This window comes from Streptopelia decaocto (assembly GCF_964273445.1).
Source record: "Streptopelia decaocto genome assembly, chromosome: 12".
Lineage (NCBI taxonomy): Eukaryota > Metazoa > Chordata > Aves > Columbiformes > Columbidae > Streptopelia > Streptopelia decaocto.
The window spans coordinates 3124858-3150191 of record NC_138667.1 but is presented as its reverse complement, the minus strand read 5'-3'; the positions used below and the strand labels follow the sequence as shown (position 1 = coordinate 3150191).

Sequence of the window (25334 nt, the reverse complement as noted above, 5' to 3'; positions counted from 1 at the left end):
GCTGGAAGTGCTTGACTTTCCAGTACTTGGAAAGAGGGAAATTATGATATGAAAAGGAGAGTGTCAAAGAAACGTCCTCCGTTTCCAGCTCCTCCTCCGACTTTGTACTCCCCTCCACCGCCCCCTCCCCGCACACACGCTCTTCAGCGTCACCTTTATGAACTTTCAGACTGACAAAATGAGCTGTTCTTCACAAAAGGAGTAGTGGGGAGTTCTCCCCCAGTATTAGGGCACCGTGCACAAAGGCTGAGTCTGCACATCCTGGTTTGCTGTGGATTTGGGAAGAGGAGGCTCCGCAGGCTGGGAATTCTCCTCCGGGGAACAAAACTGATGAATTCAGTTCGATACTCCCATGGTTGCATCAAACAGACCAAGGTCAGAGTAAATGCATCACGCTCCAGGCCTCATCAGTGATCCTTTAAATACACTTTCTCTCTGGAATGCCAGGGATTAGTGCAATTAATATGGGATAAGAGTGTTTACTCTGGTACTTTGTGTTGATATTTTGACAAAATGGAGGTGCTGAGAGCAGAGAATGGCATATTTAATAACAGGAGAAATAGTTGCTCTTTATTCTACACCTGTCTAAATTAAATCATTTCCTTTCAGTTTGCTTAGCCTCTGAGTGGGAAAATTGCTGAAAACAGACAAGACTATTAAAGAGAGTTATAGCTGGCGTAAACAGACCTTTGAGGAGAGAAATTATAGGACTGTATTAGAAAAACAGCTCTTAGTACAGCCCAGTAAAAAGCAACAGTTCGGGTTTACAATGTAATTTGCAAAACCTGCAGGTGATTGCAGGAACACAGGGTAAAAAAACCGATGGTGTGAATTATTAAAAAAATGTAGGGCCAGATCCTCCATTAATATGAATTCACTTGGTCCTTAGCATCTGTAGGATATATAGATAACAACAAGTGAGTTCAGCAATACAATTTTGAAGGGCAATACAAGGACAGGACAAAACCATCTCATTATAATTTGGGATAAGTGTAGTGTTTGTTAGTAGTGCAGCTGGGAGTAAATGATTCTGACTATTACAAGAACAAGCTGAAAATTCCCTTAAGCCACGCTGCTGTGTCATATATATTGTGTGTGGTAAACATGTTACCCAAACCAATTTGAAAAATGTTTTAGAAGGCTAAAAATACATCCTTGGTACTATTTGTTGCTAAACCCTAAAGCAGGGTTTCTTGGCATCATATAGGATTCAGAGAAAAGCATTTGAAACACCTGAAATTACCTTAGTAATAGTATTCATAGTAACCTTAATAGTTCTTCTGTATCTGAAAGTTACCTAAGTGGAAATCTAGACATTTTCAGTCAATGGAAGATTTACTCCTGAGCTCAACACATCAAACCTGCCCTGAGGTGACATTCCCCACTGTGGGGACCTGGTGTGGTGGTAGCTGAACAGTAGCTTCCCAGGAAACGGAGACTTTCCCACTGGAATGCAGCTGCAGGGATGCTCCCTTAGAAAAGGATTCCGTTCCCCATGGCGTCAGGCCTAACTGCGTTTGGTTGGGTTTTCTGAAAATCCAGACATCCACTTCAGAACCTGGTGAGACCACATCTGGAATATTGTGTCCAGTTCTGGGCCCCTCAGTTCCAGAAGGACAGGGAACTGCTGGAGAGGGTCCAGCGTAGGGCAACGAAGATGATTAAGGGAGTGGAGCATCTCCCTTATGAAGAAAGGCTGAGGGAGCTGGGGCTCTTTAGTTTGGAGAAGAGGAGACTGAGAGGTGACCTTATTAATGTTTATAAATATATAAAGGGTGAGTGCCATGAGGATGGGGCCAGGCTCTTCTCGGTGGCAAACAATGATAGGACAAGGGGTAATGGGATCAAGCTGGAACACAAGAGGTTCCACTTAAATTTGAGAAAAAACTTCTTCTCAGTGAGGGTGACAGACACTGGCCCAGGCTGCCCAGGGGGGTTGTGGAGTCTCCTTCTCTGGAGACATTCAAAACCCGCCTGGACATGTTCCTGTGCGACCTCACCTGGGCGTTCCTGCTCCAGCAGGGGGATTGGACTGGATGATCTTTTGAGGTCCCTTCCAATCCCAAACATACTGTGATACTGTGATACTGTGATACTGTGACGGCTGTGAAATAATTGCCTGGAAATATAGTGGGGTTTCGTGGAGAAAATTCACCACTTCCCTCGGAAAGGCTGATTCTTCTCCTCCCGAGTTACCATTCCAGCAAAACAACCCCAAATGATGCCGTCTGCAGGAGTGAGCGTGGACATCTTCCTCGGCCAGGCTCAGGAACCCTCAGGGTGGGAGGGATTGCTGATGGAGCACGGGGCAGCTGCTCTCGGTGGGCTTTGCCTTCAAACCTCGACTGAATTCAGACTAGAAAGCAGCACAGAGCCAGCTGATGGAGCGTGTAAGGACCGGCACCAAGAATCCCTGGGCACCAGCACTCCTCTGCTTTCTCCATGCTTGGGCAGTCGCCACCCATCTGTTTGCCGTCATAACAATTTGGAGGTAGGATTAGTTTGGGATCTGTTTGATAGCCGTGGCACGTTCTATATTCAGGGGGATCAGACAGTAGCATCCTCTTATTTCTCTATAGAGCCATTTGTCAGCAGGTGCTCGCAGTCATTCCGGGTTATATAGTATCTGGTCCTTTTTATAGTACAGACTCATTACATTGATAATTAATCCGATAATGCCTATACGTCTGCTGTTATCTCCAAGGAACATGCAGCTTGAGCAGTGCCATTAACACTCCTCACCGCTCATTGTCTTGTAGCAATGACAAAAGCTTCCCTAAACTTCACTCACTCTCCTTCCAGCCAGACTTTACAGTCAACATGAGATTATACCCAGGTGGTGGGTTTTTTTAAAGGGATTTTTTTTCAATTATGCAGCCAAGCCTTGTTCTTGGGGCTGGTGGTGGCATTCCCAGGCAAGTGCATGGGACCATGGGCTGAAAGACAAGTGAGAGATCTCGTTCCTTTGGCTTTGTGCCCCAAGCTGAGTGTTGCAGCTCCAGCCCTCACCAGCTCTAGGAACTAAAGCGATGGACGCGTGGGGCAGCCTGGACACGCGGTTATAAATGGCAATCTGCGTGGGTCTCAAACTGCAGCCTTGCAGACTTATTTCATGCCTCATAAATATTAAAAGATTAAGTCCTTTTTGCCCTGTTTCCCCCAAAGTAAGACAGGGTCTTATATTAATTTTTGCTCCAAAAGATGCTTGCTTTTTTACATGTATAGCTACCTGGACTTTTTAAATGAACTGTAGCAAGGGCTTATTTTTGTAGTAGGGCTTATATTTCAAGAATCCTCAGAAATCCTGAAAAATCATGCTAGGGCTTATTTTCGGGGTAGGTTTTATTTTCGGGGAAAACAGGGTATGAAGAAAATTCAGCGTCAGGGGAGATCCTTCAGCAAGGTACCTGTGATCTTCACCAGGGAAAAAACGGTATGTGTGTGCCTGGCTTTAGGGAGATCCCTCATCAGGGTGTCCAGCCCCTCTCATGGTCAGTTAACCCTGCAGGACAGAGGTTTTGTAACAGCCACAGATTTTGAGTTTGTGTTTTCTCATTTCCATGTGTCTGAAGGAACTGGTAACCAGGAGGACTCCTGTTTGGGTCTGAAAGATGGTTTTTGCCTTGTTTTCCTTGTGCCACCAAAAAGTCCTGATACAGGGAAAAGAAATAAAGAACAGACTTTAGAAACAAGGGGAGGGCAGCAGGGAAGTGGTATGTGCTGAAGCAAATGAAGCTGTGCTGTAGGTAGGGAGGAAAATAAATTGCAAAATGAAAAGAAGAATCAAAACAGGAAGGGGCATTTCATCTCAAGTACAATGCTCTTTTTTCCAGTGGAAGCTGAACAGAGTGCTCTTCAAACAGTCCAGGGAAATAGAATTCAAACTGAAATTCTATATCCCCCGCTGGCGCCTGCTGAGCCCCCGGCTCCCACCCCAGCCCCTCGCGCCGCTCCAGAAGCAACAACCCCTCGTGGCATCACGAGTCTGTACTTTTCCCTTTAACCTCGAGGTGTTGTTTCTCCATCAGTCAAGAAAGAACGTGGCATCAGGCTGTTTTCCTAAAATTACCGTGATGGTTTTTATTCCTCACAGCAGGCAGCTCCCTGACACAAAACGCATCGCAGGCAGAGGTAATCAGGGATCCCACACCGGCAGCCTAACCACACCAACCAACTTTCTCTCATCTTTCTACCCAATTACAGGCTGTAAAATGCTCTCTCTGAAAGTAATTAGGTTGTCTTGTTTAGTCCCAGCACAAGTGATTACAGAGAGATTCTCGCTCCTGTGAGTGGTGGAATTACTCACAGCAGATACATCCCAGATAAAAGCGCCCTCGCTACGGCCTTAGTGCTCTTCAAGAGCTTATTTGTGCTGTTTGATTTTAAATATGCACCAAAGCTTAAGCTCATGTCGCTTCAATGCATTGCACTGTCTGCACTGCAGGAACACCTCTCTGCCTCGGCAGCTCTCGATAAGCAGAAGAGGACAACTGCCATTTGGTAAGAAAAAAGAACACAAAAATACCCCCACACTATCATTTAAATGTCTCTATTCTTATGGGAGCCAGCAAATCCGACTTAAAGCACCATATAACCAAACGCTGTTGGATTAACCTGGCGATGCTCGGGTGTCCGCTCACTTGCTCACAGTTGGCACAAATTGACATTTTTTGTTCCCACCTCTGATACGTATCTTGGGACTTGGGAACTCGTGCCAGGTTAATGCAGGCGAGGGCATATCCAGAGAGGGATGAGTCCATGCTGGGCTCAGGTGCTCCTGGCCCTGCAGGGACTGGGGCTGTGCGAGGCTCTTTGCTGGATAAAACTGCAGAGGAGTCTGCATGGGCTGTGCTGAGGTTCCCACTGTTCAACCGGGTCCCCCAGTTTAAGTTGTCAGACTTCACAGCTGAGCCTAGAGGACATGGAAATCAGAGCTCGAACAGCACGCAAATGAAGGCAAGCAGTTGGGTAGGACATAATTTCTTGTCTGGTTTATGACTTTAATAATTGTTAGATGTCTTCCAGACTGGGGATTGCCCAGTCCTCCCCCTTCCAGACCAGTGCATGGGGGTTTTGCTGCCAGCAGCTGCTTCCAGAGTTCATCTTGGCGCAGGGTGCAGGGTCTGCTCGGGAATCCTTGCTAAGACTGGATTGACCAATGTACGTACTGCTGAAGTGTAAAGCTCTAAATACCATCCTGGTTGATCTCCAGTCATTTTCCTTCTCTTTCCATCCCATAAACTTCCCCTTTACCACCACTCTCCTGCATTTCGCTGCCTTATGTCAATTGTAAAGGGTTCCCCCAGGAACAATTTTATTACCCGTGGCAGAATAGAGGCAGATTTAAATAGACTCAGTCGAAGCTGTCGCTCAGCTTCTCAGAACAGCATTTCTTCCACCACGGGGCTGTGGGTTTTGTTTACACGGCTCTCCCTGAGGGCCCCATTGCAAGGAGCCAGCAGTGGGATTTGGGATGGAATTGGGTAATAAAGAGCTCTGCTGGCTGAAAATCATATAGTGCCAACCACCAATACCTACAAAGTATCAGCTGTTGTAGGGACCCTAATGTTTGATTTATAGCACTCCCTCCATTGGGTAGTTTATTAATATATGTCTATGAGAAAATCAACAGCTTCTCCATCATGCACATGCCAATATATACTGGAAACCAGAGGGCTGAAGAGATGGGCAGGCATCCTGTTTTTATAGGCAGTCGCCACTGCACCACACAGATTGGATGCAGCAAGGAAAAGGAAAAGCAACAAAACCCTGGTGATGAATGAGGAACAGAACAGACTTTCCTCCTCTTCTTTGTTTATTTAGTTTGAGGAGGTTAAAGTGTCATATGTTTGTTTTTGTTTTCTTTTTTTTTTAAGCTTCAGTGGCATTTTTCAAAGCAAGGTCGAGACACAGATGTAAAAAATGATGGGATAGGTCGCAAGGCAGGGTGACAGCAGGGACGTGGAGTGTGCACAGATTAATGTCATTTGTATGAGCCAAAGCCTTTAACATCTTAATTACTCATCTTAAGGTCCCAGTAATTATGCCAATTGATCAAAACCATCAGAAAAATGCCTTCTCAGGGGATAACATGGAGCAAGGAGAGAATGCTACATTTTTAAATGTTAAGTGACTGCGACACCTCAGTGAAATGGAGCCTGAGTCAGCTCACGCTGAGCGGGACGCGGAGCCCAGGGGGATCCCGCTTCTGCTGACACGGCCTCTTCCGCAGCAAAACAGAGACCCACCTCCTCTCCCGCTGTTATTCTCCCCTAGACCTTCAGCCTGAGGATCAGACTGAGCAAAATAGTTCCTCTGACATGCCCGTTACTTGCAGCATCAAACCGAAACTCCACTCAAATGAGCTTGTGGAACCTGCACCCCGCTCTGAGCAATCAGCACCCGTTAGTTAACGAGGTTGTGTTTGAAATGCTGGTCCTGTTTAAATGCACAGTGCAGTTGTAACTGCGAATCATTGCCGTGTGTGTTCGCCCGCATCCTCCCGGAGTCGCGGGGATGCTCGGGTGTTGTGAGAGTGCAGGAACAGCCACAGAGCCTGGACCACAGCAGCTCTGCAGAGCAAAAGGGCATCAACCATAAGCTGTGGGTTGGGTGGACAAAGACCCCCGAACTGGTGTGACGGGGGCTGGTGTGTGAGTTTGCTCAAGACATTCCTATGGGAAAGTGTTGGAAATGTTGGTGAGTCAAATGTTTTGGGGAAAAGACAGGTTTGCCTTCCCCTTCACTAAGGAATTATTGAAAGTATATCTTGGGTTTTTATTTTTCACTGTTTTGATACTTTCATTGTTACCACTATAGTTTTGAAATTCCATTCACATTTATTTTTGCGTTTTTTTTGTTAACATTTATACTTGTAAATTCCCAAAGATGCTCTAGCTATACTATAAAAAATATATTTTCAACAGATAAATGATTTTATTTCATTCCTCCCCCAACAATTCTTTCTTCTTGATGGCAGTGGGGAGTTGTTTTTCCTGTGAGCCAAAACTCCATAATTCACACGGTAATTCTACTGGCTGCTATAAAAATAGCCACATCTTCCCAGTGGATTAAGCTGTCTTGCAAACCAGACTAGCCAGTCCGGACCTCTGCCAAATGCTATATTTACATTTCCAAACTGGAATCTGTTTCTAATACATTTTTATGGGGAGTTTTGACCCTTTATATTTATTGTTAATGAGCTTTCATCTCTATAACAGCCTTTCATCCCAAAGGATCCTGAAGAGTAATTGTAATAACCTGGCATACAAAATATACACAGAACTCAGTTTACCCGCCGTTGAAATGTAGCCACGACTGGAGGGGTTGAGAATAAGGGACTGTTTAGCAGAAACCTGCGCGATGCTGCAGTTGCTGTTTCCATTTGAGTGGCAGGGCGAGCTAATTACCTGCGCTGGCTGTTGTCCAGGCGAGCAGGGTTCACCCATAGGCCTGCAAAGCAGCTTGTGGAGAAGATTTTTAGTCACCGCAAGGGCTTGGGAGCTTGGGTTTTTGGGTTATCAAAAGGCCACCAGCGGCTGCGTGCTTATCCAGCTGGGAGAGCTGGGAGCCTCCAGCATTGGTCCCTGCAGGGACCTGGTGCCACCACCACGTGCAGGCAGGACGTGGCATCATCGCTGGGCATTGGTCCTCTTGCCAGTGCCTCCCTCGTATTTGCACCGTGTGCTTAAAGCAACCTGCTGGTGGACCTCCTGACTCCATAGGAGAGCTGGGCTTGCTGTGACTTCACAGCCCCACATAGCATGAGCTTGGCTGTTTTTAACCCCCGAGGCTGTTGAAGGGCCGACTGACTCTCCTTGGCCATCAGCAGCCTCAACAAGCCGTGCTGATGGAGGGATGGCAGGGGAACGGTGGGTAATAATGTCACCGTCAATCACACATTGCCACAGGGAAGCTGCAGCACTAAAACGTGGTGTAAATATTTTATTAACGGCTGCCTCAGTTTGCAGCGTTTTCATTATTGCTCACGCCAGTCGCGCCCGCGCTTTGTATCATCAGCAAGGGAAGCCACGGGGTGTCTCGCTTCCGATCCCCCATCCCTGCGCTAACCGGGACCACCGGCAGCTGCGGCCGCCCCTGCGCAGCAGGAGCACGGGAAGGGACCCACGTCCCCAGCAGCAGGACAGAGCGACCCCGTCATGTCCGAGTAGGGCAGTGGCCAGGTCGGGATGAACTGTGTAACCTGCCCTTAAGAGGCTTTTCCATTTCCCCTTGCTCTGCTCTGCCCATTCGCAGCCTGCAGGACAAAAGCCTCTTCAGCGCTAATCCTGCCCAGCCTTTCCCACTGATGAGCGGTTTGGGCACAACGCCAATGCATTTATCACCTTCCTGTATGCAACCCACAAGCCATCAAATTACTCGTCAGCCACCCTGCTGAGTAAAGTAAAGAAGGATTTCACCTTCTTTTTGCCCCTCAAAGAGCACAAGTCCAGGTGAGACGGGGACCAGCTGCCCTGACTTTTCTGTGCACTGATCCAGGGCTCAGGGGGATCCCCGTAACACCACTGCACGGCATTTTAAAAAAAGCAAAGGCAAAAGACATGGAAGAAAAGAGCCTTCCCTTCCCCCGGCCCCTCCCGTAAGTCATTTTCTCTGGCCTATTTTACAGGAACTGAAAATCTATTAGAGGAACAGCTTAATCCGGTTTGACTGTAATAATTAGGGTGCTTTAAAAACCCCTGACTAATCGTATAAAATGTGATTGTAGACAGTTCAGTGCACGACCCTTACACTTATCACTTGAGGTATTATTACAAACCAGAAACAGCTGGCAAGCAGGGAGGAGGATAAAAGGGGAAAAAAATTCACATGCGAAGGGACAGAGCCTGTTCCTTTTCTGCTCTCAGAGGCACCGGCAGCGCCCTCAGGGGTCTTTCTAATGTGGATCCAAAGCGTGAAATCACCTCCAAGACCTGGGACAGACAGACACCGCTGGTTTTGCCAATGGTGTGTCCCACCAGCCGCAGGGTCCTGCCATCAGCATCTCCTCCTCTCGCACTGTTTTTGCAGGCGGTCCGAGAGGATTTGAAGCGGCGGTGGAGCGATTCCCCTCGGAGCGTGCTGCTGTCAGCAGATGTTTGTAGCAACAATGGGCAGCTTTTCCAAAACAAGACAGTCCTTATTAGTCAAGTAGGATATACTGCTTTAGGGTCATTGTGTTTCGACAGGAAAGCGATGCTTCCCTCCCTGTCTTGGCTGGTAGCCATCTCTTTTTCTCTTGCTCTCGATCTTTCTCAGGGTCCAACAGCCACCATTTCTTCCTCCTCCTCCCGAGCCCATGCTGGGGGCAGCTGAGTTCCCATCATGGCATCACCACACCTTTTGTAAAACTGTATTTTTCCCACATGTTCTGCCCGTTATTCCACAGGATTGTCGCCTGCTCAGTATGTCCCTGTCCACGCAACATTTGCTCATCCATGTGTTGACACTTCTCGTTCTCCTACCACACCTGATAGGACAAACAGTCCATGCACTTACCTGCTGCACGACTGTCTCAGAAGACAGATCAATTCTTCCAGTCCTAGTGGCCCGAAAGCATATTTTGGTGGAGAATTCAAAATCTGAACCCACTGCAGCAATGTAGTATAGCGGAGAATATCGCCCAAAGGGGCTGATGCCTTAGCAGGGTCAGTCACAGCTGAAGGGGTTGGAGCTGGCTTGACTTGCCCATCACACATGTCGGGAGAAGTGCAAGGAAGGCTTTGGTCACCGGTACCACCCAGAGCTGAGACTGAGCCCTCACCCAGACACAAGCTCACAAAACCCGGCTCTGTAGAGCCAGGCAGGAGCTTTAGACTTCACAGGGAGATGACAACCAGGATGAGACTGCGCTATCACCAGTATGCTACTTCAATCATCCCTGGAAACACACGATCAACCCTGAAGGAGGCTTTTAAAGACCGAAATAAGAAGATGTACTACAATTTCAATTTACTCCCTCTCTCTCTCTGTTACTGTGATTAAAATATGTGGTTGATCTTGGAAGCTGTACTGCAGCTTGTACAAAAACTGTAATAGCAACATTCTCAGTAATGGAACTTGCAGCTGGAGTTGGGTTGTTTGGTTTCTTTTGCTCTCCCATGAGTCTTCCTCGGGTCTTTTTTTTTCCATTCTGCTCCACACAGATTTTGATCTTTACTTTATTAAATAGAAATGGTTATCCCCACTGACTCACTTATCTAATAATAACTAGAACCTTTTAATTCAAATTATTTGATTCCTGGGCTTTTTAGATTAAAGCAAACATATGGTTAGAGTATTACTGGGAGAGTGGCAATAGAAATACCACAGTCAAATTATCCCATGACTCAATTCTGCAAAGCACGCTGAATCCTTTTTAATACATTTCACAAGTACTCAGTGGTGACCTCTAACACCAGAGTGGTTTCTATCTTATGGTAGCTCAATTTCACAACTCTGAATATACTTTTTTTTTTGGAAGGAAAGCCATCCAAAGGCTTTTATAAAATGTTCTTCAGCCTTCAGGAATGAGCCAATTAAGTGCCAGGGTATCATTCCGTTTCAAAGAGCTGAAGGGCTCGAGGAAACACAATCTGCTTTCTGCACAATGTGAGATGAATATAGTTGTGGTTTCATTAGAAACCGAGCCGCAGAGTTTGGATACCGACCTCGACTTTTCCAAAGTTCAGCTGTGGCTCTCGCTTTGGCAGCTGCATTTCCCTCTCTTTGGAACGGCCATCCGTGAAGTCAAGAATCACCCGTAGAAAGCAACTCCACTTGCTTGGAAGATCGCCTTGGGTTTAATTACTATTCTTCTCTTTGCAATTGAATAAACCTCCAGTGACTGAAGGGGGAAAAGCTCTGAAAATGTCCCCTGAAAATCAGAGTCACATCGGGTCCTTCCCTCAGCATCCCCAGGCACACACACGTGTTCCCCTCCTCACCCCCCGGTCACCAAATAAACCTGCCAGAGCCACGGAGACACTCGGTCACATCTAGCTTTATTTTAATCCCGTCAGAAAAGTTCAAGAATTACACCAAAAAATACTTCAGTCTCTGCTACCTACTGACAAAAAATACACCACAAAATTATAAACTGGTCAGTGGTTTGCTGGAGTTTTGATTGTTGGTGGAGGGGGCGGTTTGTACATTTGGAGTGAGAAATGAATTTACAGGTGGAAGGGGAAGGAAGGATAGGAAATCAGACAATGGCATTTGGCACTACATTTTTAGCTACGCTATACAGTTATTTATCATGATGCCTGTTAGGACTGAGGAGTTCTGCCCTCATTTACACCCTCTAGTGTCTACGTATGCGAAATGGAGGACAAAACTGCCCAATGTGGGGAAGAAGGGGCCGGTTCCTAATTTCCATCCCAGTCTAGCCACGAATCTGGAAAAGCAGCTGTAGTCAAAAGCGGACCCTGCGCTCCCTGTGCGCCCCGCTCCTGCTGCTCAGCCTCCCCGCCTCTGCTGCCCAGGAGCGGAGCTGCTTTGCAGCTCAGAAAAGAAGATAAGCCTTTTTGGTTTTTTATTCCAAATCCCACCAGTCTGTACTAATTGCACATGCCATTTGTGGGGAGAGGATGTTTTATGTTGTCCGGGGGTGGATTAAGTTTGGGGTCTGGTCTGTGTTTGCAAGCGGAGATTTGATAGGAGCCTTGTACTTCAAGTGCACGCTATGGCCATCCCTCTCTAATTACCTACAAGGACATTAAACACTGAAGTATCTGAAGCTGAAGGAGGGAAGCAGGAGCGTCCCATTTCACAGGTGAGGGAAAATTAGGGGCTGAAAAGCTAGAGGCTTAATACTGTTCTATACTATAAGCACTCTGGAGAGGCTGCTCAATGTGCAATGGCACTTCTTTGTCTCGTGGTGACCCTCCGGAGGGAGCTCCCGAGGGATGAAGCCTCATGTAACTTGCCAAAGGTCACGCAGGAAATCTTTGCCAGAAGCAGAAATACAGCCCTGATCTCCTGACTCCTAGCCCTGTGCTCAGAATTATATTCTTGATTTCACTACGGCAGCCTCCGTCTGCTTCCATCCTGCTCCGTATCCAAATGCCAACCGGGATTTCAGCCCCAGACCTCAGCCAAGATCACCAGCACAGTGGTGGCTCATTACAAACGCCCCGATCTTTCTGGCTCGACTTGGACCACTGTGCAGGGCCGTGTGTGTCTGCACACGTGTGTGACTGAGGGAGGGAGGGAGGGATGCTCACATTCCTCTGTCAGCAATGAACACTGATGCTAGATTCAATTCGACAGCAATATATCCCCCCTTTGGCAAGCAAAACAACATCACAACGTCTTTGTAACAGGTTCTCTCTACCCTCTCTCTCAAAAGGATTTCAGCTCTTCCTTCACTGCGTGTTAAGCCATGTCACAGCTTTCCAGCAATGACAAAACTTTGCGGGATTCTCTTTGCTGCTTTTATCCTCTCTGGCTGTTCATCTAATTTGCTTTTTTTGTTTTTTAGTTTCTTTTTCTAACAAATAGTTAAGCAATGATTTAAAAATATTTTTACATCGTAAGGTACAGTCAACATCAAACATGCCTTTGTACAAGAGCTCAACTCGGTTACAAATCAACAAGAACAATGCACGAAAAGAAATATCCATTAAGATGACTCCTGCACTTGGTTTTTATTTATTCCTGCCGTGCTGTTTGCACAGCACCCTCAGCTAGAACAATGCAGTATAGACATGATATTGTCCCCCCACCCTCCCGCTTTGCCCTTCACCACTTGGTAGCTTTAATGACCTTCTGTCTTGGCAGCCTTGGCTTCGTGGTTTACGGCTCCTGAGGACAGCCAGGGCGATACGGCCCGGGAGCTGGTCTGCTTGGCCATGCTGTAGTGGCTGATGACGGTGTAGAACCTGCCCCGGGAGTTGGAATCCTGTGCGGAGTAGTAGGCGTCCAGCGAGGCCGGGATGCACCGCTTGTGCTGGAAACAGGGAGAAAGTAAGAGAGGTAGAACATGGTCCCATCAGCCTCAGGCTCTCGCTTTAAAAACCTCAGGGTTAGCTGTTCACATGGATGATGCTGGACTCGCTGCAGCAACAGCATCTGCTGCGCAGCCCCGACTGCCCGTCAGCACGGGGACGCACAGGGGTTAGAGTCGGGCAGCAGCCCGCAAAACCTGTTGCTATTGGTAACCCTGATTGCAGCTGATTTCATCCATGGAGGGGAAGTGGGGACTGTAAAACAAAGTTCTGACCAGTTTGGTACGTTACTGGCACGCACAGAGACCGAGGCCCCTTGCTGCAGTCTGAGCAGGGGCGGCCGAGCTGCAGCTTCTGCGTGCTGGGCTGGAAGCTCTGCAGAGCGAAGTCCAGAATTAATCCTCAGCCAGATGATGGGCAGAGGCAGAGCAAGGGCTGACGTGCTGCTCTGCTAGAGGGTTTTGTCTCTGAGCTATAGCATGACCGCCTTGGCCAGGGACGGCTGAAGCCCAGCCCAGCAGACCAGCCCTTGCCAGGCTCGGCTGTGCAGACGCTGCCCACGCGTCTCCATTGCGCCAGCGCAGACACTTGTGCGCTAAGAACTGCACAGATAAACCAATTCACTTTGCAGCAGCTGTCAAAGTGCAATCAAACAGTAACAAATGTCGGACCAGTTGGGATTCACCCCAGTTGAAGTAGTACCAAGGACAAAAAGGGCCCCAGGTACAATTATTATTAAATGATGAGATAACCCAACTCCCAGTTTAATATGACTAGCTGAAATCTGAGTCCAAAAACTTTAATCTGTTTCAGAAGTTCAGGTCTGGATCTGATTCTGAAATTCATTACTCCGTTCTTACTTCATTTTTATATACCCTAAGAGAATAATTCACGATGACCAATACACCAACATGCCTACCCTGTTTTCCAGCCCACAGACTATTCCCAGAGTGGTCAAGACTCCTGTGAGTTTATGAGTTTATTCACAGTAAGAAGTCAGTGGACTATTTTGCCATTTTTTTCTTCTTTTAATCTGAACAGACAAGGTAGATAGTTCTCTGTGAATATTCAATATAAAACCACTGGGCAGCAGGGTTGGAGCAATTAAGTTACATGGTTTTCTTCTTGCTAGAGGCTTAAAAACACCTAAAAATTAACTACATGTGCAGATTCAGATTTCTTTCACAAAAAGGACACAGGCCAGCACTCCGGGAGTTTGCTTTGCATTAAAATGTATGCCAGTAAACCCCAGTCACTTGACTGTTTGGGAAGCAAACGTGGGATTCCAGCTGCAATAAATCCATTCACAAATATGAGGGATTGTTCCTGAACATCTGTCTGTAGTGTTCACCAAATGCTAATCCCAACAATTACAGTGCAACAGTAGCTGATGGAGGCAGATGGAAATCCACATTTCCCATAACGCTCTTCCCATTTCAACACATTCTTGCCAAATGTTCCGTTTGGCCTGGTCAAAAAAGCAGACTAGACTGTAACCGTGTAGTCAGTTAGAGTCTATCATTATATCTCAGGCAATTCGTCCATCTGAAGTTTCTTACCTTATAAACAAATCCATCTGGGCAACTGTGGTCGTAAGTAAAGGCTTTGTATACCACAAGAAACACTATGCAGGCAAGGAATGCAAGAGCCAGACTTATGAGAATAGTGACCTAAAAGAGAGGGATAATATTACTCTACACATGTTAAAATGGCATACGAGTAACCTCATAATTAAATGACTTATAGTAACAGCCATCCGAACAGCCTGCAGTCTTCACTCCACTGTGCAGTACTTAACTAAGCATGGTAATTGAATGAATGCTACATCCAATAGCCCTGAATTCTCACATCATTTCCATCCCCCACAGACCTTCAGGAGTGCACATTCCTGTGTTTAATCCCTTGCAAATGTGTGGGTTTTGCTGAGGCATTTGGTGTTCTCAGTGGCTTTGTGTTCCCATGCTCAGCATCATCTGCTGGCCCAGCAGGACCTGTCAGCAGCCAGACTCCACCTTCGGGCTCTAATCCGTCCAGATAAGCTGCCTTATAACCATGGCAAGATCCTGCTTTTCTGAGAGCAGAGCCAGGTGGGCAGGTAGGATAAATGAAGCCTTTGTAGGACATGTCCCTTTGTGCCTTGTAGGCAATGTGATGAGGATAAGTTGTGCCTTGAGTACCCTGCAGAAGGGAGGCTGGGAGAGAGGGAATCCTCCTTCATTTATCAATGCTGTGAAAGGAGAATGCCCTGAGCACTGACAAATCCCAGCCTGTAGATGTTGGTGTTGGAAGTACCAGACACAACCCCCGATTTGGGTCAAATATTCCCCCTCTCCTCATCCCCAAGCAGGTCGCTTTGCTGCACCATTCTGTTGCATTGCGGTAGCTCCCTTCTCTCCAGCCCTTCCAGGTCCCTCTGGAATAGTGCATTCAACAGCGAGTTTCCTGGCCCTATTCAGATGTCTGGACCTGATTTTAGCTGAGCTGTGTCCTCCCTAAGGACTGAGCAGGGGTCCCAAATGTACTCTCATACTCCTCTTCCCCAAAGCTTTCTTGGTCCTAGCTGGTCATTCCACAAATGCAGCATAAATGGCCCCGGAATTCTACTGCCCAAACACAGCAACCCCTTCTGTTGACACCGCTGTCTCACACTGATCTAGATTGGCGTGCAAAATAAAACCATAATCCCTGTGGCTGCAGTGTTACCATGCAAACCAGAGCTCCTAATCAAATGAACTGACTCGCAGAGATGACGGGGGCGGGAACAGCGGCCGGGAAGCGTTCGGAGCTGCGGCGCGGGGAGGGAGCCGCGGCAGGTCCCGGCGCCCTGGGACGCAGCACCAGCGGCGCACGTCGTGCAGGATGCGCCTCTGCACGGGGACGGGGCTGCGACGCCTCCCTGCTCGGTGAGCCCGAGAGCCCGCGCTGAGTTCTCACAGCAAAACATTGAGGTCAGCAATGGGTTGACGCGAGGGACAGTGAGCAATGAGGCTTTTTCCTACGCACAACCTCAGTCTGTTTGCTTCTGAGTCCAACTTTCCCATCGTGGCACCAGAAACCGAGCCCATGACGGCAAGTTTTCTGTTTTCCTCTGAGAGAACCACAACAGCAGGACATGGCAGGGACTGCAGGCATCCCACCACCCCACCATGCACATGATCATCCTTAAAAACATGCCCCCCACCCAAATATCAGGGCTGTACCTACCAGTACTAGAAGCAATGATCACTGCCCTAGCGAGGACATTTTTGAGCTCTACCTTGTTATTTAGGGTTCATCCACCCTTTGGTTGTTGCAGTTATGTCACAATCCTCTTAATTTTCTTCTATGGGTGTTCAAAGAAATTGAATAGTTGATACAGGTAGAACTTGTTCCTCAGCTAATATACAGGAGATTGGTGATGGTAAAAAATGGGGAAACACAGAGATAATTCCTACAGTATAGTGGACAGGCTTGTCAAGAATGGCAGATAATAAAAAGCAAGCTGGCCACAGAATTCATCAATATAATATTATTAATATAAAAATAACATTATGTAATACTAGTAATATTATATCAACAAAGACATACTAATTGCTTAATATTGTTTCACACTGAATTTTGCTCTAATTCTCTCCTTCGGTCATGGTAGCAGCTGTAATTCTGACAAGCTCTATGACATGCAACGCCTGTACAGACTCCAAGGGGCCACTGGAGCTGCCTGCAGTGCAGGAAAAGACTTCTCACCCTCATCCATCCTGCAGAAAGATGCGCTGCCTGGTGAGATGTGCTCCTATTAGACTGGGACTGTTACTCAGAGAAGCTAAAGCAGCCCTGGCAATGCCACCTGCAACGCTGGAACATCCAGAGCTCCAGTTTTGGAGGCTGTTTTAAGACAAAAAGAGCGAAGGTAAACCTGCATGTATGGTGTTAAATCTGACCCAAGAAATCCAGTTCAAAAGTCAGGAAATGGAGGGGTGTGGAGACTGTATCTAGTAGGAGAGTTCATAAGTTCATTGTTAAGTCAGAATATTTTAGAATAAAGTACTAAAAGGTAAGAAAATTGGGGCTAACAGGCTTTTCTGGTGATGAACTGAAGCCCCAACCCGCCTTTTGGAATAATTGCCTGTATTAACCTCCTCCTTGGGGCCTAATTTGCTGCAAAATGGGTCAGTTAAGCAAAAGGCGGCTGCAGAGGGAGAAGCACTTACTGCTGGATCTCATCAGAGAACACGTGTAAGAGCCCTGGTGTGCTGACAAGGTAGGAAAGGAGCGCAGTTGTACAAATTGCGCTAGTCTGACCAAGAAAATATGGGCTCCACCTCCTTTCCATCCACGCACACCTGCCTGCAAGTTTGAATGGAAATACTTCAGACCAGCTTCGTGGTACCTCGTCCCTTTTCATAGTGCTGAAGAGGAAGAAGTCTCAGTTGGATTTAATGGAGATGGAAATGTAACTTGCCGTAATTTCTGCCGCAAAGTCAGATTACACTTGAAAATAAACGTTAAAATGTCACTTTGAAATAGTATAGTCGAAAGGTGAGACTTCCAGATTAATTATGCCAAGACTCTCTACTTTTTCTAACAGACCTGGGAAAAAGTCCCCTCTCCAACAAGACCCATCACAACCCAGCTCTGGCAGGCCAGAGCGTTTCCCCATGTAGAGTGAGCGTCCATCCCAATTAAAAGAGGAGCATGTTAGGCCTGGTACTTCTACCAATGACAAGTTATGTAGTAATACAAAGATGACCATGACACGAGTCCCCTTTGAGGTCAGTTTGACGGTACTAAAGCAACGTGTACATCTTGCTCTACCAAAGCAAATGCTTAGAAAGCAACTCTGGCTAGAAATTCAGAAAATCAGAAATGCTCAGCTCTCCAGTTTGGCTGTTCTGTCCTAAATACAACACACAGTGCAAAAAGAAATCTTGCTTGGGTTAACCTGAAAGAACAAACTGGGGCTGAGGGCAAAGGAAGAGAAAACGGGCAATGAAATTACACCAAATGCCACCAGGAAATGCATGGAGTGTAACTCAGTGAGAAAGTACCTCTTGTTCCTGAGCAATGAGAAGCTGCTCATCCTTTAGCTTTCTTTAGTAAATACAACCTTCCTAAAGTTCTTCCTTTAGCTTTCAAAAAAAGAAGGAACAAAGTCTGGAGCAAGAATGAACGTCACTTCTTTTGTTAAATCCCATGCACACGCACAGCCTATGGAAATGACCATTAGTAATGTGATTTGACTGGTTCCTTTCCTCTTGTCTGCCCACTGAGCCCCTAAAAATAATAAATTCCCCTCTGGTCTGTCACTCTGCTCTGGCAAAGTGCTGACACCCAATTCATCACCCCCAGGAGCAGGTCCCTCCCTCTGGGCTGTAATTGAGCCCGTTCTCACCTCCCACCTGCTGCTTCATGCGCTTGCAAAATTACAGCGTGACACAACATTACACACGATGACACGTCGTGTAAAATTGCTCTGGGCTGAAATGTCATGTAAAATGTTAAAACCCAGAGGAAAGGGAAGAAAAACCCACACCCCCCTCCCCGCCCACAGATATTTTGCCATGCCAGAGCTAAGATCCACCTCTCGAGCTATTCCAGAACATACAAAGCTTCATGAACATTCAAACACCAAAGAATCACAGAGCTGCAATACCTAATAAACCTCCACTCTTTTTTATGATGAACATGAACCCTGGCAGACTCTAAGCAATATAAACACTCACGGAGGGGAAATAAAATGTAGTGCGCAGATAAAACCTAGAAGTGCTGCAGGCACGAATCTGTCACGTGTGGCTGCTCGGGTGGCAGCAGAGGGGGACTTGCCTGCCCCCTCCCCACAGTCTTACACGACTCTCAAAGGTTCCCTTAGGAGAGGAGTGTCTGCTGGAATGGAGAAGAGAGAACATCATTATCAGACCAAAAAACTCCCCATCCTCTACAAAACGTGGGAAGAGGCTCTTAACGTCCATGAAAGACAATGTCAATTTCCCATCCACAACAGCGCACCTGGCTTGGTTCCTCCCTACCTATCCCACAGATGAAGTAAATGTTGCATTTTCACACCGCCACGGGGCAAACAAAAAGATAAATCCTCATCAGGACATAAGTTGCCACTAGGTTTTGCTCCAGCGAGGTTACATCTAATTGCGATGGTGCTCCAGTTGGCCTGGTTCTCACGCTGTCCATCGAAGGATCCGTCCTGCTCTCTTTGATTTCAACAGCTGCCCATGGCTTCTTTTTTTCATCAAACATTCACTTTTTCCCTCTCTAGCTACAGTGAAAATCCTTATTTAAAAGCAAACCAGAGAGCGATGCCACATCCGAACAGCAGGGCGTTCTTTTAATAGCCACTTCCATTGCAAAGTTTCTACATTTTCATTCCTTATTGCAAAAGATTTCGGATTTATGCCCCTAGTTTTCAGAGGAGGGGTGCACCCTTCACTCCCCATGGCACTCAACAAAGGCTGAGAGCTGTTGGTTCCTCCAAGAATCGAACCTTAGGGGCTTCCTTTGTTTTTTGGGAACACTACTGCACAGAGCAGTTATTCCTAAGGAAGGATTTTCAGACGGCGGGTGGGGAAGGTCCGTCAGCCGATGGCAGTTCCCTCAACTTTACGCACTGTTTGAACTGAGTTGGTAAGTATTATTTTTCCCCGTGGTGACAGGATGCAGACAGCTCTCCATTAGTATTCGGCATCCAACCCGCACGGGTGGTTTTGTTCCCACTTAAGCCACATATTACTCGCATTAGCAGCTGGAGGAACGTAACTTATAATCACGGCCCCAGTGTCTGGGCTTGTTGTTCCACCTTTACGTTTTGTTCCAGGCTCCCTCGATGGTGTCACACGCTGCGGGGACTCGGCATAAACACGGTAAAAAAGAAATAATAATAATTGGATAGGGAGACGAAATAACATGGGTGTTCAAAGGCAAACCACCTCACGGTGAAGACATCCTACAGAACTGTGCAGCAACACGTTTTGAAGAAGTAAAGAGCTGTTTTCTCTAACCCAAACCAGAGTTATTCCATGAAATTAATCGCGATTAATCTAACAAATTTACTCTGTTCAACATGGGCGGCAGAAGGAGCTCGGTAAGATTCCAAAAAGATTCGACATTTGTATGGAGAACCTCCACATGGCTCCAAGTAGGGCTTAATAAAACAAAAGGTAAAGCCGCCTCTTCTTCCCCCACTGCGTTCTTGCATTTGATGGTACAAACCATTCATCCAGATCCAGATCTGCAAGGGCAGTCAGGTGTCTAAATCTCCTTTAGTTTCCTACAGGACACTAAAACCATTAGGGACCTTTTGTAGGCTCAGGTGTGTTCAGAGGGGTAAGAAATTGTCCATTGTGCTGTGACACATCTGCCTCTGTGTCATTCCATTGAAGGAATTACCTTGGTTCTTATTTCCACTTTGTGGGGGAAAAAATATTTTAAATGAGGCAAAATTTAAAAACTGGCAGAAATTCTGTCAAGGTTATCGTCACAGAAGGGCATGAGAGCCACACTTGGATAGGCAACGAGGCTCTTTCCATAGTTTACAGCAATGCCATTACACCTGGAAACCTATCAACTCATTGCCAACCCAGTTAACAGTGAAACTTCAGGAAGGTAATTTTTTTCCCCTTCATCTCAGAACTTCTTCCAGCTGATAATTAGATGTAAGACTGTCAACGTTAGATCTCAACATGAAAGCTATGGCTAAAGTGAAAGACTTGGGAGCACTTCCCAGCTCCTGGTGTCCATCCAGACTGACCCACCTGCATGCCAGGATAAAACCCAAGCCTGAATCACTCCATGGTTTGAATCCAGGCTGCTAATGTAAGAACACCCAGGCAGGGAGGCAGGGAGGGAGCCACAGGCTGACAGGTCACTTGGATGGATCGACTGGGGGCATCAGGACTCTGAAATACACCCCAAGAAGAGCTGCTCCACTGTTTAGACTCGGCCAAAGAACAAGTGTGGTGCATTGCCCGGCACCCTGTTACACAGCCCGAGCTGCAGGTAAAAACTATTAGGCTGCATTTCTTCAAAAATGGCATTTCGCTTCTGTTTTTTTTAACAGTCTTTTTGTAACAAGTTGCTGCTTTTTCTGATTTTATAGCCTCTGAAAATCTGAAAGGCTAACTGAAAAAAAGTGACACAATTGGGTCTTCGTATTTGCTTGATACTGTTCAGGAAGATGTAGGATTTGTCCTTTATTATTACAGCACAGCTTTCTTCCAGATGGTGTCCAGATTCTTAAATAGCATCTCTCAAGAGACGCTTTGTAAGAGGGAAATGTCCTTAGTCATGTACCTAAATCTTCAGAGCTACAGGAAAATATCCTTAGGAACGCATGGCTTCTTACATGACACTTCGGCGGGTTTCTTTTTCATCCTTTATCTTAGAATCCATAGCCATAAATTGCGCCCAATTATCCTAAGAACACCGAACACCATCCATGAGGATGGTGTAACCTTGGGGTTCAAAAACACCTCACATCTGCTCCAGTATTTCATGGGTTCTTTTCAGCCCAGCAATCGAAGTCCAAAAGGCTCACACAGCAGATAAATGAGAGGGTCACTTCTCCAACTACCCTAAAGCCTCCAAGGTGTTGATCTGAAACAGCACCAGCTGTTTCCCAGCCAGTTTGCTATCCCGGCCATGTCCCCACCATGTCCCCATCTCTGCAGGTGCCACCTCACCAGTGACCCTCTCCAAGTCTGCAAACCTTAAAAAGAAACATCCACCTTCCAAGATGACAACGTACCCACCAGCAATTCCTCTGTGAGTGCAGCACGAGTGTGGAACAAGAACACCATGTATCTAAGCGATTTGTCAAATAATTAAATTACGCACACAATAACTAGCTGGCTCAATTATGTTAGCCAGTCTCCATCATGTAATATAATTTCTAGTGGCTGTTTAGGCACTAATAGCCTCAGATCTTTTTAACTGTGTCTGGTGCCAGCTGCGATCTGCATGACGTCTTTCTGTGCCAAGTCAAACCCCTTGAAAGGAAAATTCATGGCTCATTTGCCAAGCCCCCATTCCTTACAGAAGGTCTAAAATGACATTTTCAATAAGGCTGCTTCCACCATTGAGTATTAGTGAATTTCTACTTAGGTAGAAAAAAAGCTCTGTTTGGTTTGTTTTTCTTTTCCGCCATTTAATGTCATTAAAAAATCCCTCATCAGAATAGGCTGGCATATCGAGATGCTATAATATTGCTTCTAGGAACACCAAATAAGTACATGACCTTTTTGGCAGAACATACGGGTATTTAAAGGTCTTTTGTTCCCCCCTCCTCCTCCTAGAATAATATTTTCTCCCCTTTTCAACTATCACAAGCCTTCTGTCCTTATTTCTGTGACTCTGCTACCTTCTAAAGAAAAGAAGCAAAAACCTAAAATTAAACAAGTGGGGTGACTCAGGGCCACTGCTTATCAAGGTGCTTTTCTTCCCAAACCCATGGTCCCGATCACACAAGACACACCATGTCATGAGCTGAGCAATGCTGGAAGGGGCTTCCTTCCGCATCACTAATTTGAGATGGTTTTTCAATTAATGGGATTGCAGCAGAGATCCATCATCTCCACAGATAACCCTTCATGCTGCAGTTTCCCATCGCACTGTGCAAAGCTTCGGTTGTGACAATTCCTTCGTTCCCTTCACGTGGGACGTGACAACGGGTGCCTCAGCTCATCAAGGGCCCTTTTAAAATGCATTAGGAGGAATACAAGACAAATCAAGTCATCAATAAAATGTCTCCTTGCCTACCCTTTGCCTGCCAAGTTGTAACCTCTGAAGAGTCTCATACATGCAAAATCAGCCCCTCTGCCCGCTTCCCTTGTGTTGCTTTTGGTGCAGGGAAAGCATTGGGAGCCATGAGGAAGAACATGGCAAAAGACTTGGGACATGCAGGGTGAGTTTCTGCTCTGCCGCCTTTCTTTGGCAGCTGATCCCCACTCAAGTGCAGCCCCACACGAGCTCTCTGCTCACAGACACGCCAGCCAGATCCAACCAAAGCTGCGAGTGTATAACTCCCCAAAAGTTTGGCTTTTTCTGGGCCTGTTTGTGCAAAAACCACCGAAGAACCAACACCACGTGCCAGGCCATGAGATAACCTTCCCCTGCCACCCCCTGGTCTCATGGACATCTTAGATAAAACACAATCTAAGGTCGAGCTTGCACAAATTAAAACACCTTTGTTCAGTGCACCCTTGTGGTTAAAAAAACAGTCAGTTGGAAGTTCATTCCTTCCAGAAGGTCAACATGCTCATATGCATTTCAGCATCTATATCCACCACCACGGGTCAGGTAATAAAGCTGATAATATGGCAGCATTCATGGTCCACTACACCCATTTCTCTTAAAAAAACCTCTTATTATGTGTGTGCTTCATACAAGGACAAAGTGAGGGCTTGGTGAGCAAAGTGTCCCATGGCTAACTTAAGAATTAAAAGCCTTTCCATTTTAAATTAGCAATGTGAAGCTTTATTGCTGCAAATGACTTACAAAAGCTACTCTTTTAAAAACAAACAACAAAAATGAATAATCTAGCTGATTACGATGCCTTCAAAGGCATGAGGCCAGTCCCATTAGCTGTGGATCTGACAGAACAGGCTTAATACATCTGCAAGTACTAACGAGAGGGAGCTCAGGTCTGTTTAACATTCAACCACCAGCCTGTACTGCTTTATAAATAGAGAGAATGAAACAGTACATGGGGCAAAAAAAATGTACGAGTGAAGCATTTCTCTTCTGTGATTATTATATTTTTTAGCATTCTGTGGTTTGGCTACAAGACTCAAAATGGACTTCACGACGGTCAATAATCTTTACTTTGGCTTCAGTCTGCTGAAAACTCTCTCCTTCTCCATCTCATTTGGTCCCTTTTGCTACATTAGCCAAACTGGTATTAAGCACATTTCACTCCACCCCAAATGCTGGTGAGAAAATTACTCAAAAAATTGGGTTTACTGTAGGGTGGCAGAGGTATCAGAACGTAACACGGCTTTGTGTTGTTGCAGACAAAGATGCAGCGTAAGACATCAGGCAGATGAAATGGAAACTGCAATTACATTTTGTAATGAACAGAATGGGTATCTCCGTGCAGTTACTTAGGAAAATCTTTTTCGAGCATTTTGTTCCAAAGCGTAGGGTTAGTGGAGGTTTCTGCTCTGTAACTCTGTTCTTCCTCCAATATATCATAGTTCGGAGAATTTAGATTCAGCAGGTCTGCCCCACAAACCCTTAGTCGTGAATATTCTCTGTGACTTCCATTTTTAGCCATTTTCTGCACAGCAATTAACTTTCTTCTTCTCTCCGAAAATCAATTAAAGGAAAAAAATAACCCCGAACAAGCCTGTTCCGCTGGTTACTCTGTCAGTGCTTGCAGATGGAAAAATACAATATATTTGAGGTGATTTTTCTGACTTTGTAGAACAGTATGCGCGTGTGTTTCTACAAAAATAAGAATAAGCAATGATCTATTTAATACAAAAGCTATGTCTTTATTTTCTTTCCCTTTGCTTTGCTAGGTGGTCCCTAAGCCAGCCATATAGAGCATTCTAGTTAAATCAAAATATAGGTTTTTTCTGTGTGTTTTACACACGTAAACCCTTCCTGGCTTCAGCTTCTTGGGCCCCAGGCTGCACCAGGAGGGCAGGGATTAGCTGAGAACTCTCACAAAAAGCACAGACTTGTACCCAGACAGGGAAACCTTGCGGGGTTTATAGCACCAGACCTTGAGATGTGACCAGAAATATCTGTTTTCTGCCAGCTTAGCCACAAATCCACAGTCGGCTCCTCCCCACAGCTCCGAATTGTCACTGATGATCACAAACGGCTCCATCAATCTACCTGAATGCCAGCTGTGAGACCAACTGGGACAGATGTGACCGATCCTCTTCTCTTCCCATCACAGCCAGAGGAGGAGAAGGACGATTTCTGAGCCCGGGCAGAAAAATGATGAGCGACATTTCGCACCTCCCTCCAGACACACCGTAATTGAGAGTCTGGATCCACACGGGTGCCCGTGTGCGTCGGATGTAAGTGGATGAAAGGGCTGAGCAGTGGATTTTTGACAAAGGAGAAACTGGGACCCTCTGCATTGCAGTGGAAAATATTCAGGCTCCAAAGCCAAGGCAAAGCTTGGCCTTTAGAGACACATCATTCCATCACTGTCTGGAGAAGACCCAGGTGTTGTGAGGGTCGCCTGACCCCCCCCTCAAAAAGCACATGCCCACCGGGAAAGGAGATCGCCTGATGATATTATAGCTGAGAACTCCCCAGGGGAGCGAATGAGCCTCTAAATCAATCCCTGGAGACTGAGATCAACCCCTTCACACCGACACCTCTCCAAGGCTCAATGGGGAAACACCGAACCATCCTCAGCGCTGGTGCAAAATGCCTGAACGCTATCACCCCGCCTGCCTTTCTGGT

At 46.4% G+C, this 25334-nt stretch overlaps 1 protein-coding gene across 2 annotated transcripts in view; it reads right to left on the bottom strand.

The window, feature by feature from the left end:
- Window positions 1-10965: 10965 nt before the first annotated feature.
- The window catches only part of NSG2 (neuronal vesicle trafficking associated 2), a 34520-nt gene continuing 20151 nt past the window's right edge, over window positions 10966-25334 (bottom strand). For both annotated transcript variants that reach the window (XM_082063672.1, XM_082063673.1), the window contains exons 4-5: window positions 14486-14596; window positions 10966-12928 (exon numbers count right to left, since the gene is read on the bottom strand). In XM_082063672.1, coding sequence (XP_081919798.1) covers window positions 12737-12928; window positions 14486-14596 — 303 coding nt within the window. In that variant the 3' untranslated portion in view covers window positions 10966-12736. The remainder of the gene's footprint in view (window positions 12929-14485; window positions 14597-25334) is intronic.